Genomic DNA, 12,267 nt, shown 5'->3' with positions numbered 1-12,267 from the left:
ACGAAACCTTCTTCTCCGAATGCCCTTCCTTTACGTTGAAGGCCCGTACCGTCCGCTAGGCGCATGTGCTCGACATTGAAAAAAAATTGTTCCGTTTAACATTTCCTGTTTCTTTTTTTTCCTGATCGTTTTTCTCCGCGTTGTTCTGCTTCGTCTTCATCCAAAGCTAGATTAGCGTGTGCGCTTTCGAAGCACGCGCGCGCGCGATGTCCTTGCCGTATCTTAATTCCCCTCCCAGTGGACCGAGCCGTTCAGCCTGCTGCCATCCCGCCCAACATTTCGCTTTTCTTTCTGCCTTTATCGGTCTGCGGCACGTGGTCTGGTGGTAATTGGAGGCGTATAGCCGCCGCATTACACTGTTCCGTCTTTCTTAAGTAGTATTTAATGATTGGAACGGTGGTGTTAAGTGTCTGCACTGTTTATGAAGCGGTAGAGGCGAACGTTCCTGGTCGGTGACTTCTTCGCCTGTTACCGCATTGGTCGCTGTGCCTTCCACTGCGTGCTCTTGATTGTTGAACGCTATCTATTTCAGGTAAGTTTAACAGTACTACGCAGTTTCTTCGCTTGGGCGCCAACTGCGTTGGCGCTGCTATTAGTCCCTAAAAAGGCAACAGTTACATCTTAAGAGAATAACTGCAAATTAACACTAGTGCAGTTAGTGTCCTTGCGGACTAACCACTCGTCACGGGGGACTAAATGAAACAGACCCGCACTTGACTCGGAGCGTATGACGGTTTAGACAACGTGTTTTCGAAGTTTCCCAGTCGCCAGTTGCGTCGCATTTTCTTCGAAGAGAAACAAGGAGAAAATGCGGAAGGCACGTATTGCCGATAGTCGTTCTGGCTCCCCATGTTCGCAACTCTGTTACGCTTTTTTCCGCATAGGCGGCGCGCGCGCAGGAGAATTTGGCGCCCAAACTGGGGAAAGCTGCTCGCAGCCGTAACAACGCGAGCGCCTCTGGCGTAGACTTTTTTTACGCCCGCTATTTTCTGCGCGCTCCATGTCTGCGCACGCACGTGCACCTGACAGCATTCTGGGCTCACGTAAACAAAAAAAAAAGAAAAACAAAAAGAATCCTTGCGCTTACGACGGACGTGACGTAGACCCCGCCTCCAGCACCTGTGATCGAGGGAGCGGACTCAAAACAATCTGCCTTTGCGCACGTGTTCTTCCCGCGTCTAGAATGCCGACTACGCAATCGGCTCGCCACCTGTCGGTGAGCCGCGGAAACTCGTCGCCGAGGCACTGCACTAGCTGCACTTAAAGCGGAAGTCGGCGGGCGCGGCCCTGCTTTTTCTGAACTGGGAGCCTAATGCACTGCAACGATGGCTATGACGTTGCGATCCTTGTATATATGAGCTATAAATAAGGACAAGAAAAACTTAGTTGGGGAAAAAGGAGGACACCTATAGACAGGATTGTACGTCTGTCTGGATTCAAATTGCGCACGCGGTGCATCACGGGAACTGACAAGCACTGGCGTACTGTGTGTTGAGACTCAGTATTAGAGAAAACTTCCTTTTTTTATTTCAACGAGCCAACGGAGCTGCCACTCATTGTGTTTAGCTCTGCGAAGACGTTGTGACGCGGTTACGAATCTTCTGCATAATAAATTTGATCAACGTAGGGAAAGTGTGTACAGCTCAGGGAAACCTTCACTAGTCTGAGCGGAAAATTTTCTTGTTTCCTAGTCTTGCGATAAAGGGAGGGTGCGCACTGCGAGAAGAAAGATTAATTAAATTTCATACGAGTGCCTGCCGAACCAGAAAAAAGACAAAAAAAAACGCAATTAACGGAGCTACCTTGCATATGCCTAATACCTACGTGGAGTGTATCAGCATTAATCCAGAGAAGCCATGAGCATGTATGAGGGTTCCGTACATTAAGTCCCGCCTGCATAAACCGCAGGTATGCGGTCTTGTTCCATCTCAAAGCTACTGTCTTGCTCACGTCAAGAGGCGTTGTCAGCGCTTGTTCGCACTTTGTTCAAGTTCGCTGAGGCTGCTGTGTCGACAGCCACATTTTGCACCTGACACGGTTCGTGGCGTGAACTTTTGCTAGCGTCTTATTTACTTCCGGTGGAGGCTGGCATGCGGGCGATTATTTCTTGCTACTTACGGACGATCTGGCTTGCTGGGCTAAATATCCGAAATTTTTTCGTTGAAATGTTGGCCGCCTGTTTGTAAGTAACACGGAAGTCATCAACAATTTTCTCTCGATTCGACCCATCATGTGAAGGTTTATAATATGAGCGACGAAAGACAGCACAAATATGTGATTCGAACCTTGCCCCGGCGGAAAAAAATGAGTTCGCTACTCTAACAAGTCGCCTTTCACGAGGAGTAATCTGTACTTCTTTAGAAAAAAAATGAATGATAATCTGTGCAAAGGGAATACACGAAATATCGCCCTCTTGCGAAGTTTTGTTATACCTGTAAAGAAGGCTTGTTCATTTTTAGTTTGCGCAATGAATGACGTGCTCCAGGGCAGGTAACAAATTTCTGCAGTGTGCTTGAATAGTGACGTAATATAAGTAATTCAATGAATACAGAATACAGTTCAAGGCATACAACCACGAAAAATCCGTCTGAGAGGACTTCACGCCTCTAAAAACCGCAAACTGGCTCTTTTCAAAATTTGGATGCCTTATGAAGATGGTGGCGTCATCTGCAGGCAGGAACATGAATTGCGCGGAAATCGTTTAGTGGGCTAGGGCGGCGTACATCCGGAGCTGCCTACGCTTCGTTCGTTGCTCATAGGGGGCGCGTCCACATGTATGCTAGGTGAAACAACGCGAGAGGCTACCAAATTGCAGACTCTTGCAGAAAATATCCGCCCCCAGCCAAAGGGCTCCCCAAAGCGGAGGAGATTAGATGGCGACGCCTCCGGACAGGAACCTACAACTTACCCGCCCGTCTCAACCTACTCACCCCCGGGTCCTACGACTCCAAATGGAAATTGTGCAAGGAGAACGCGGGCCTGCATCACATAGCGGGGACCTGCCCAAACAATTTCATTCATTCATTCATTCATTCATTCATTCATTCATTCATTCATTCATTCATTCATTCATTCATTCATTCAAAAGAAAAAAAAATATTCCGCGCAAAAAACGCATGGACGACAGAAGAAAGACAAACACAGCATTCATTCATTCATTCATTCATTCATTCATTCATTCATTCATTCATTCATTCATTCATTCAAAAGAAAAAAAAATATTCCGCGCAAAAAACGCATGGACGACAGAAGAAAGACAAACACAGCATTCATTCATTCATTCATTCATTCATTCATTCATTCATTCATTCATTCATTCCAGAAATGTGTCTCCGGAGGTAGTCAGCTGATGAACCCCTACTTTGCCAGCGATATAAAAACCAGAATATGCTTTCATTCGTTACTTCAAATATAAAGTGCAATATTCTGCGCGCAAGGGGTTCTGTAACATGATTGAATGATTCTGTTAACAGCCAAGGAGTGCGTTGCCCGAAATCGCGAGTGTGACATTCCTTTGGCAGGAACGAGCCCGTTTCGTATTCTTTTACCGCCAGCAAGGAACGCAAGTATGTATCCACGCGGCGTGATTGGCAGCAGTCAGTGGAATACTACCGCGTTTCCGCCCTCTCCACACCCACTATACGCCGCGCCCCGTAGCGGGCTTTACTCGAAACGCAACCTCGCAGCCAAAGGAGGCGGGGAAGGGACGCAGGAGGTGGTGGGGAGAGAAGCTACGCACAGGTGGGTCGGGCGTATAAATAAAACTGCTAGGGGCGCGGGCTGCTCAGTGCACCATGAAAGTAAACAAAAAAACAAACTAAAGCAAGCATGCCGGACACCGACAGTACACAACTGCACAAAAAATAAAAAGAAAGGAATGGAAAGGAAAGGTATGGAAAGAAGAGAAAGAAGAGAACGGCAAAAAACCGGCGTCAATCTGCGTCAAGGGCAGGCGAACCGGCGCCCACCGGTCGATTCCGGCGCGGAAGCGGCGCGTCGGGAGAGTGCGAGGCTCGTTTAACAACTGGCTGCATGTGTGTGTCTGCCAGCCGAGGCAGACGGCGTCATTTGGGAAGTTTACATGCGCGCACCGCCAGTGACCGGCTGGCCCTCGCCTCGGCCCAGGAGGCCTTCGCTTTATTTTTTTTTTTTACTTGGACGGAGCAGACACGCTAGACCCCCTTTTGCCCCTTTGACGCCTCTTCAATCTCCCGCCGCCGTCGCCTTGCATGTTGTGTTTTCTTTCCCATAGGCGTGGTTTTCGCATTCCGCGCCGGGCTGAGTGCGCCGAACGATGTGTATACAGTTTGGACTCATTACGTCATTGCCGCAGTCGTAGATAATCGCAGTCTAGGCGCGTCGAAGGCGGTGCCGATATTTGGAGTGTGGACGACTCTGTGGCGAAAGTTGCAAGAGCACTCACCTCATCTAGGCGTGTTCACGTATTGTGGCGGAGCTTGCTTGCTAAAGCTTGTGTTTTTGGTGTTTTTGCTAGTGCTTGCGCGCCATCTAGCAAAGAAGTCCTGCGACGCCTCGTCTGCCAAGCACCTGCTTCGCTGTAGCATCCCGGAGGCACTCGTAGGTGGCGCTAGCTGACTGACATGAGCGTCTGCCGTGTAGGCCCGCAGCTGTGAGATTTCCAGCAATCGTCTGGAACCTTCGCCGTCACGCTACACGGGGCAGTGCGTATCCAAGTGTTTCACTAAACGGAGTGGCCTGCTTTCAAAATTACCACAAATCTCCGCGCATTAAATATATGTGCGCGCATGAAAGAATGTTTCTAAACCCGAACAAATTGTCGACCTACTGCAGGAAAACTTTCACTCTGCAAGTTGACGAAGCCGATGACAGTGAGGACACAAATACATACAATGCTTCCATAAGCGAGATAGCATATTAGTCAGCAATTATCGGCGCTGATTGTTCGCGTTGAGCATCTATTCTTTTCGGACGAAGAAGAAAACAGGCTAATTAGTTACTGATGAAACACCAGGATTTGCTGCAGGTTTCAGAGCGTATTTTTTTCTTGCTAAAAGCGAGTATTTCTCTTTCCTCTTTCACTTCCACTTTACTCGCTTTACGTATGGCGGGGTTGAGGTGCCCACTGAGAAGTGAGACTGTTACAGCGCCTTTCCTTTCCTGAAAACCTGAAACCTAAAACTTTTCCAAAACCAGGTGGAAGAAGAAGAAGTTATGCAATAGATGTTCGTTCGCGTAAAATAACCTCTATTTCGGGGTTTCGGTGTGATTGAAGAAAAATACAGCTTTTGTCAAAATATTCAATCAAGGCTTCGTAGAGGTGAGGATGTAAGAATCGCATTTTCGAGATTGATTGATTGATTGAAAACATCTTTATTTGCTGAATATTCGTAGAACACGTGGGTGGGCCGCCTAGTCCGATAGTCCACTTGTTATTGCTGCTGCGCTGGCCCTCCTTACCAGCCAGTGATGCCGGTCAGGATCATCGCTGAGCAAATAGCCTCCCACTGCTCATCTGAGGGGTTTGGAATAGGGCCAACTATGAGATTAAATTGGCATGCCCACACCATGTGGTAGAGGTTAGCTACCTCCGAGAAATTCTGAGGATGCAAAACCGCCAACGCTGCATGGTTCGTTGGCGAACCTCTTGAACTGCATACTTTTGACAAATGCCGTACGCTGTCAGCCCCTCTTCTTACTAGAGATTTTCAGTTATTACTGTACAATACTCACATTAGACTTCGCCACTGTTTCTTGCTGTTATTTGTTTGGTGCTGGTGTCAATATGTGTCTTCACAGATATGTGAGTCATTTACCGCCATCTGTTAACGTGCACGTGAACAAATGGAAGAGGCACACACCATACGCCTACATGGTCGCTGAGAGTAGTTTGGGCGTCGCGTACACTTGCCGGGAACCACTCACCCCTGTTATCGGCTGTGACACCTCAGCAGGCGCCTGTCGCGTGCCACAAGACGCACGTGCTCTTCGCGCCGTAGAAAGCGCAGCTAGCCAAGGGTCACGGGTCGCTTCAATGTTGACATGCAGAAAAAGCCACGGCGTATTCAGCAGCCGCGGGTTGCCTTATCGGGGCGGACTAAGCATAATAAGCCTTTGGCGGAAACCGACGGCTCCGATAGGGCGGCGATGTAGAGAGTGTCCTTTAGTGCATTCTTATTCTGACGAGAGGGTTTTCCAGCCGCGTGCTGCAGTTATCGTGCTGAGTTGTGCACGGAGAAACCCGGACTTTTCCAGTGCTTCCTTGTGCGACTAATGCTAGAGAGACGACTGGAAGAATGCGTAGTTGACTTCATATTACGCTTGCCGGGGCTATTCGCGCTTTGTATACATCGCGAACAGTGACGTATGTATCCTGCTAAACTATCTTATCGCTTGAGTAAAGAAGCAGGGACGCCGGCTTACGGGCGTGTGTAGCTTTGAACTTGCCATCAATAGTCTCCATATCGTCTGGTGTCTTTCGAACGGTCGAAAATCTGTGGTTATGGAGACTGTTAGCTCTATGCAACTTGTCGGGCAAAGACTGGGCAAAAAGCAACAAGAACCCACGAAAATCTATTATGCTCAAGCTTAAAATTTGTATTTAGCATTATTAATAGCATCTGCGTCACTGATTATTTCCGGTAATTAGAACACCGTGCAAATTCGGTGCAAAAATTAATGAATGCGTTTTTAGCTAGAACGCATAGTGTGCTGTCTATAGCTATATAGCGATAGCCAATGAGGGGTGGGGGCTCTGAATTCAGGGGAATAGTGCATCGCCTTCCGTTTTTTTTTAGCCGTCCTGACGAAATCGTATTTTGCTCTACAAACAGTGGCACCGAAACCTACATGTGCTATTGTGTCAGCTATATTTTGCGTGGCTTAGCTATAATCTCCTGTAAGGTATTTTCTTTGTTATTGATCAATGGTATTATTCAACGAAAAGCGTCGGACAACATATAGAGAGGCACAAGAACAAAAAAATACAAAAATACGAATTGTTATCTAATTGAAAGACAATGCGATGCGTGTTTAAAAATGAATGAAACGGCAGCTCCTACGCAACACTTGCGCGCAAGTCCTTACGATGGAGAAGACAGACGACAGCGAGACTGTATTCTTTCCGATGTAGACACGATCCACCACGACCCATCAAAAGTGCGGGCGCGAAAAATAGGGCACGGCAGAAGACAAACAAAAGGCAATGAAACAAACGACGAATGCGATTCGCAGTAGCACGCTTCTCGAATTCTGTACTACCTCATAGTTCACGTGACTTTCTTGATTGCGACTATCGGATATGAAACGCCGTCCTGTGGAAATTTTTTATTTGTCCCGAGGTCAAGAAGGGTGCGGCTTCCTTGTACTCTTTTATCACGTGCTTGAGACACTCCTCCGGGCATCCGCAAGGATATCACCACTTCCCGGATCACTGCCATCGCGCTTCCACTATGACGCCGAGCTACACAGCGCAGAACTCGCGCGCCATTCAGAAATTGTGCAGAAGTGACGTGCTTTTTTTTACCCATCCTTGTAAGTGGGACGAGTTGTGTGCCTACAGAGCCTGATTACGGATGGAGCCCACTCCGAAAGTTGTGAGTATACGATACTCCCAATACCTCTGCATTTTAATAGCCGGAAGTTTAATTTGCCAATGTTTTAGAGGTTCTTGCTTGCGCCATCCGATGCACTCATCGATTGCAGTCTTGACATTTAACGAGAAGAGACAGAGTAGTTTTGTTTTCAATGCCCGTTGCTAGGCTTTAACCGCGCTTCTGCCGCCCTTTTCCCAGCACGTCATAGACGTGCTGGATTGGAGCGGCAGAGAGATGTGTGTCGGCGATGCTTTGTTGGCGGGGCGGATCATCCTCCGGAAAGGTATGGTGCAAGTCGCGGGGAGAGTGGCATTAGGTGCCGATCGTTTGTGATCGATGGATGGAGTGAAAGGTTAGCCTCCGGACAGGGGTCAGGTAGGTCAACCGGTCAGCCCCTGAATGGAATGCGCGATGAGAGATCAGTAGTGTTTGAGTTGGCGCAGCTTAACGTAGCGCCATCTACGCACAAGAAGTGGAAGTTGTAGGGGGAATATAGGGAGAGTCGTAGTCTGTTCTCGCACGTCTCGGAGTATAGGTGCCTTTCCTTTGTGCTCTTGATGCGACCTTCGCGCCGATCGTATGATTAATCGGGCCAGAGGGCGGAAGGTTCCGGATTTACTTGAGCGCGGGAGTGGGTGTGCACTCTGATTTCTTCCCTGTATCGCGATTGGCTAGTATCTATTATACTGCTGTGTGTAGATGAGGGTGAAGAGTTAATATTGTTGGACAAGCGGGTCTACGTGCGAAGTGAAATTCTTTGCCTCGAAACTGGTGACAGGCGCTTTGCCTAAAAATGCGAGATAATTTGGTTGCGATAGTTTGAAGGAACCGTCATGGACTCAGTGGTGGCTAGAGTTTCGGGCGGCGGAGCAGAGGGTATAATGCTTCGTGCAGACTGAAGTGAGGGTGTGTGTGGATGCAGAAGGGACAGTTCAATGTGGCGAATAATGTTTAGTGCGGTGTAACGTAGACGGGTAAAAGAAACACCAACTTACTACTACTGCTAGTGCGATTTTATTTTGTACGTCCTTCATTAAGCAAGAAAAAAACCTTTAGGGCTCAGCTCTCTGTACTTTCGTGTTTGCATGTACGGACACGGAGATTTTTCGCTGGCACTCTTAACAAAGCAGTTTCCTTCGCGTTCCGCTGTATGCGCTTCTATAGTTGACAGCCGGGGCAACGCTGGCATCTAGACCGAGGGCGGCACATTCCCAATGTAAGTAATGCACTAAACACAGAAAAAGCACTACACCACCCTTCAAGCGTGCTTACCAAAAGTTCGACCTCGAGTTAGAAGAGAAGCCAATAGACTTGTTTGTCTCTCGTCCTTGCAAGCGAGAGGCTTCTGGTTGTAGTCACTTTGGCAGTGGCAAGCTCCGAACTTACTTGTTCTCGTTTAGAGTCACGATAGGATCAGCTGCTGCAGACAGGAAATGTCCAGACAGGAGCGCCTAAACAGGACGACAGAACGGGGCGGCCAGTGATCGAACTGGACCGAACGCGCCACCCGTGTCGGAATGAAGATGGATGACGGTGAGCGCCGAAAGCGGCAACAGAACTCTGCACACAGCAACGGCGCTACCAATCCGAATTCGGACAACAGTGCGCGTATAGCCGGTAGCAGCAGAAGCAATAGGCTGCCCGAATGAAGAAAAGTCTGCAGGGCACGTGGTGCGTCACGAGCGCATACTTACGCTCCGGAGGTCTGTCGAGCTCCTTGCCACAGATAAGGGAACGGACGGACGAAGAGCGCAAGAAAGTAACTTTCCGCATCTCAAAAGCCGCGGGCACACAGCCGCACTCGGTAGGCTTGTGTGTGTGACGCCGATTCCAGACGATCGAGGTCCTTGCCAAGAAACTTCGCAGCGCCGTCGCACCCAGACTTTCTCGCGGCCACAAACGGCGGACGTGCGTAGATTGCGGCGTCACCGTTGCCGCAAGATGATTGACTAAGTGCGTCCGGCTGGAAGGGCCGGCTGCCGTGAAAGCGATAGCGTCCAGAATCGCGTTTCACGGATGGTCGCGTGGCGCGATCGTTCTTCGACAGAGGCGAGAGGTGAGCGGGGCCATTGGAAGGAGCGTGACCCGACCTCGTGCTTGCGTGTATACAGAACTCTGCTGTGCGGTATTGTCCTTGCGGAGAGAGGGAAGGGTGGCCGTCCGCAGAACTGCGTTTGGCTGACGCAAGAGCGGCTTGACGTTGCTCCTACAGCTGGGAAAGGTTATAGGACGAGACGTGATATAACGCAGTATGTGCCATGACGCGTTTATGATGATACATATGTCATTATACTTGCACTGTTATTGTTAATTAGTCGGCTGCCTCTAATCAGAGTTGGAGCTTCTTCGAAGAGCCTGTGAGCTTCGGGTACGTACACTCATATGACTGAGTACGGAGCGTGGAATAGTTTCGGAAGAAGAAAAAACGTGGTTTGGATTTGGCGATAATATAGCATGTCTCTCAAGAGTACGTCATCACACTATGTTTCAGGGAAATATCTGATGGCTTTATGAAGTAAAAAAGCCTGCTCTATCGCTGCATAATATAACTGACTAGACTGAAGCGACATCGTCTGGACGACGCCCAAGTGCCTGTCACAAAGAAAGCCTTCTTTCTTCTTGCCTGTGTGTTTATTGCAGCACACCCTCTTCGGACGCAGAGATGCTGTTTCTGCACGTGTTGTTTAGCCTCCCTCCGTTCATAGATGGCGCTTCTGGGATTGTTACCGGACGCAACAGTTTAGGCGTCCGCGCAGAAAGAGGCGCTTATCATGCATTTCCTCTATACTAACAAACTCTTCCTCACCCAATTTCTGCTCCTCCTAACGCTTGGCGGGAAACACACAATATGAGTTCACTTGATGGCTTGAAGCCTCTAGAGGCTTTTGGAAAAAAAAAGGTGTTGAACAACGACGTCGCTCTTGATAACCGTTCACGACTTCGTCTGCCCGTGGTGGGTGTCAGACTTTCTTCCATTTGCCGTGAAGTCAGATCACGACGCAAAATCCCCGCGGCTACGCGTATTAGCGCGGAAAATACGACAGCTGTTGCACCTGGGGCACAGCTGACAGCAATTGCCGTCATTAGCCTGCATCGACGGTTGTCTGAAGACCCAGCAAGGCGGTCCGCAATATTAAAAAATACAAAAAACTATGGGTTGTGTATGTCGTAGAGGCACAGAACCGACGAGCGGAGAACAAAGAAAACAGAAAGCAAGATAACAGACGATAGCATCGCGGATGGGCGCGACAGAGTTGCGTTTGTTCGAATCACACGTTCAAGGGAAGCGCATATATTTGGGCGTCGAAAATCCTTTTTGCGTCGATCGTGTCGAAATCTTTAATTGGCTTAGTCACGCGATTTTGGCTGCCCTCCAAATGAGTTGCACAAGCGCATTCGATCCTGACCTTGCCGGATAAGAGAGCCCGGAATTCGTTTGTTCGCGAGGTTGCAATTACAAAACACAAAGCGCTAGGCTCCGTCCCCCCTTGACGTCAACTCAGAAGCGGATGAATGAGACGGCGTAGCCCGTACGACGAGCCATTTAGCGTCGTTCTAGAAGAGCCTTGAGAACTTTGTCCTCGACGCAGGTATTTATAATATCGCTCTCTCAGGCGTTGCCCTTCACTCTGCGCTGAATGTATTGTGGGCAATCGAATATAGCCACGGGCTGTTTGTAAAAATAATGATGATGAAAAGAAAAAAATGAAATGTCATCTCGTCACTATCATCTGAGAGGGGGGAAGAAAAATGGTACGTAGAACCACATTTCTCACTGAAAAGGAAAGAAAGAAAGGAAAGAGAGAAAGAGAGAAAGAAAGAAAGAGGAAATAAAGAAATAAAGGAAGAAATTCCCAGCCGCGTAGACGCCATCGCAGCGACAGCAATCTTAGTGCAAGCATGTAACGTGTAATCATGGGTCGGGGTAATACTACGCTTCCAATCCAATTATATCCCAATGAGATTCGCTGCGCTCTCGTGTTACAGGATAGAGTGACAGCCGCCGTGGCGGCGTTATCGTCAGGATCAGCTAGTCGATGCGGCGCCTGACAAGGACGGAGTGTAATTATTTAACTAATAGATTTTGGTTTGCCGAAGTCATAGATTGGACTACGAGGGTACTACGCCATGGCCGAGGGCTTCCGATTGATTTATATTACGTTTTTGTCTTCAGCACAAACAGAAATCGCAGTATGTGAGCGTTGCTGCTTTCTGGTTGTATCCAAGAACATCCTATGCATGTCGCCGGGCATCAAAGCCGCAAGCTCGTCGCCACCAACAAAACCTTGCGAAACATGGTGACCGCTTGACCACCGCGGCTTGTAGATATAGAATAGAATCGATCGATGAGAAGAAGAAAACTTCGCGCTACATTTTTCATTATAGTTTGGACAGAATAGATTATTTCGCGTCCCTAAGGAAAGATGTGGATGCCGCGAGAAAGAGAAACATAATGGCACCAAAATGCTCGTAATTCAAGCTTATAGGGGGCGCCATCGAAAGTCGTCCGCTTCCATCCCTCCACGCTAAGTGCTGCTGGACTGGGTAGTTCCGATCTATACGAGCACTGACCCCGAGAGGTTCCTATTTGCGGTGTGCGCTTACTCGCGCAGGTTCAACAATAACAAAAAGAAGGCGAAGGGAAAGGTGGGAGAGAGGGAAAGAAAGAGCAGCTGATTCTAGTTGATTGTAG

The 12,267-nt window shown here is 48.6% G+C and overlaps 1 protein-coding gene across 4 annotated transcripts in view; it reads left to right on the top strand.

Annotated features, from left to right (window-relative positions):
• Nucleotides 1–12,267, top strand: part of LOC144128268 (sodium- and chloride-dependent glycine transporter 1-like) — a 100,662-nt gene that overhangs the window by 45,931 nt on the left and 42,464 nt on the right. Inside the window, exon 1 of one of the 4 annotated variants that reach the window (XM_077661548.1) lies at nt 7,443–7,574. The exons of the other annotated variants lie outside the window; for them this stretch is intronic. Coding sequence (XP_077517674.1) covers nt 7,554–7,574 — 21 coding nt within the window. The 5' untranslated portion in view covers nt 7,443–7,553. Of the gene's footprint in view, nt 1–7,442; nt 7,575–12,267 lie in introns of those variants that run through there. 4 annotated transcript variants of the gene reach the window in all.

This window comes from Amblyomma americanum, chromosome 4 (assembly GCF_052857255.1).
Source record: "Amblyomma americanum isolate KBUSLIRL-KWMA chromosome 4, ASM5285725v1, whole genome shotgun sequence".
Taxonomy (NCBI): domain Eukaryota; kingdom Metazoa; phylum Arthropoda; class Arachnida; order Ixodida; family Ixodidae; genus Amblyomma; species Amblyomma americanum.
The sequence above is the reverse complement of the archived record's forward strand: the minus strand, read 5'-3'. Positions and strand labels throughout refer to the sequence as shown.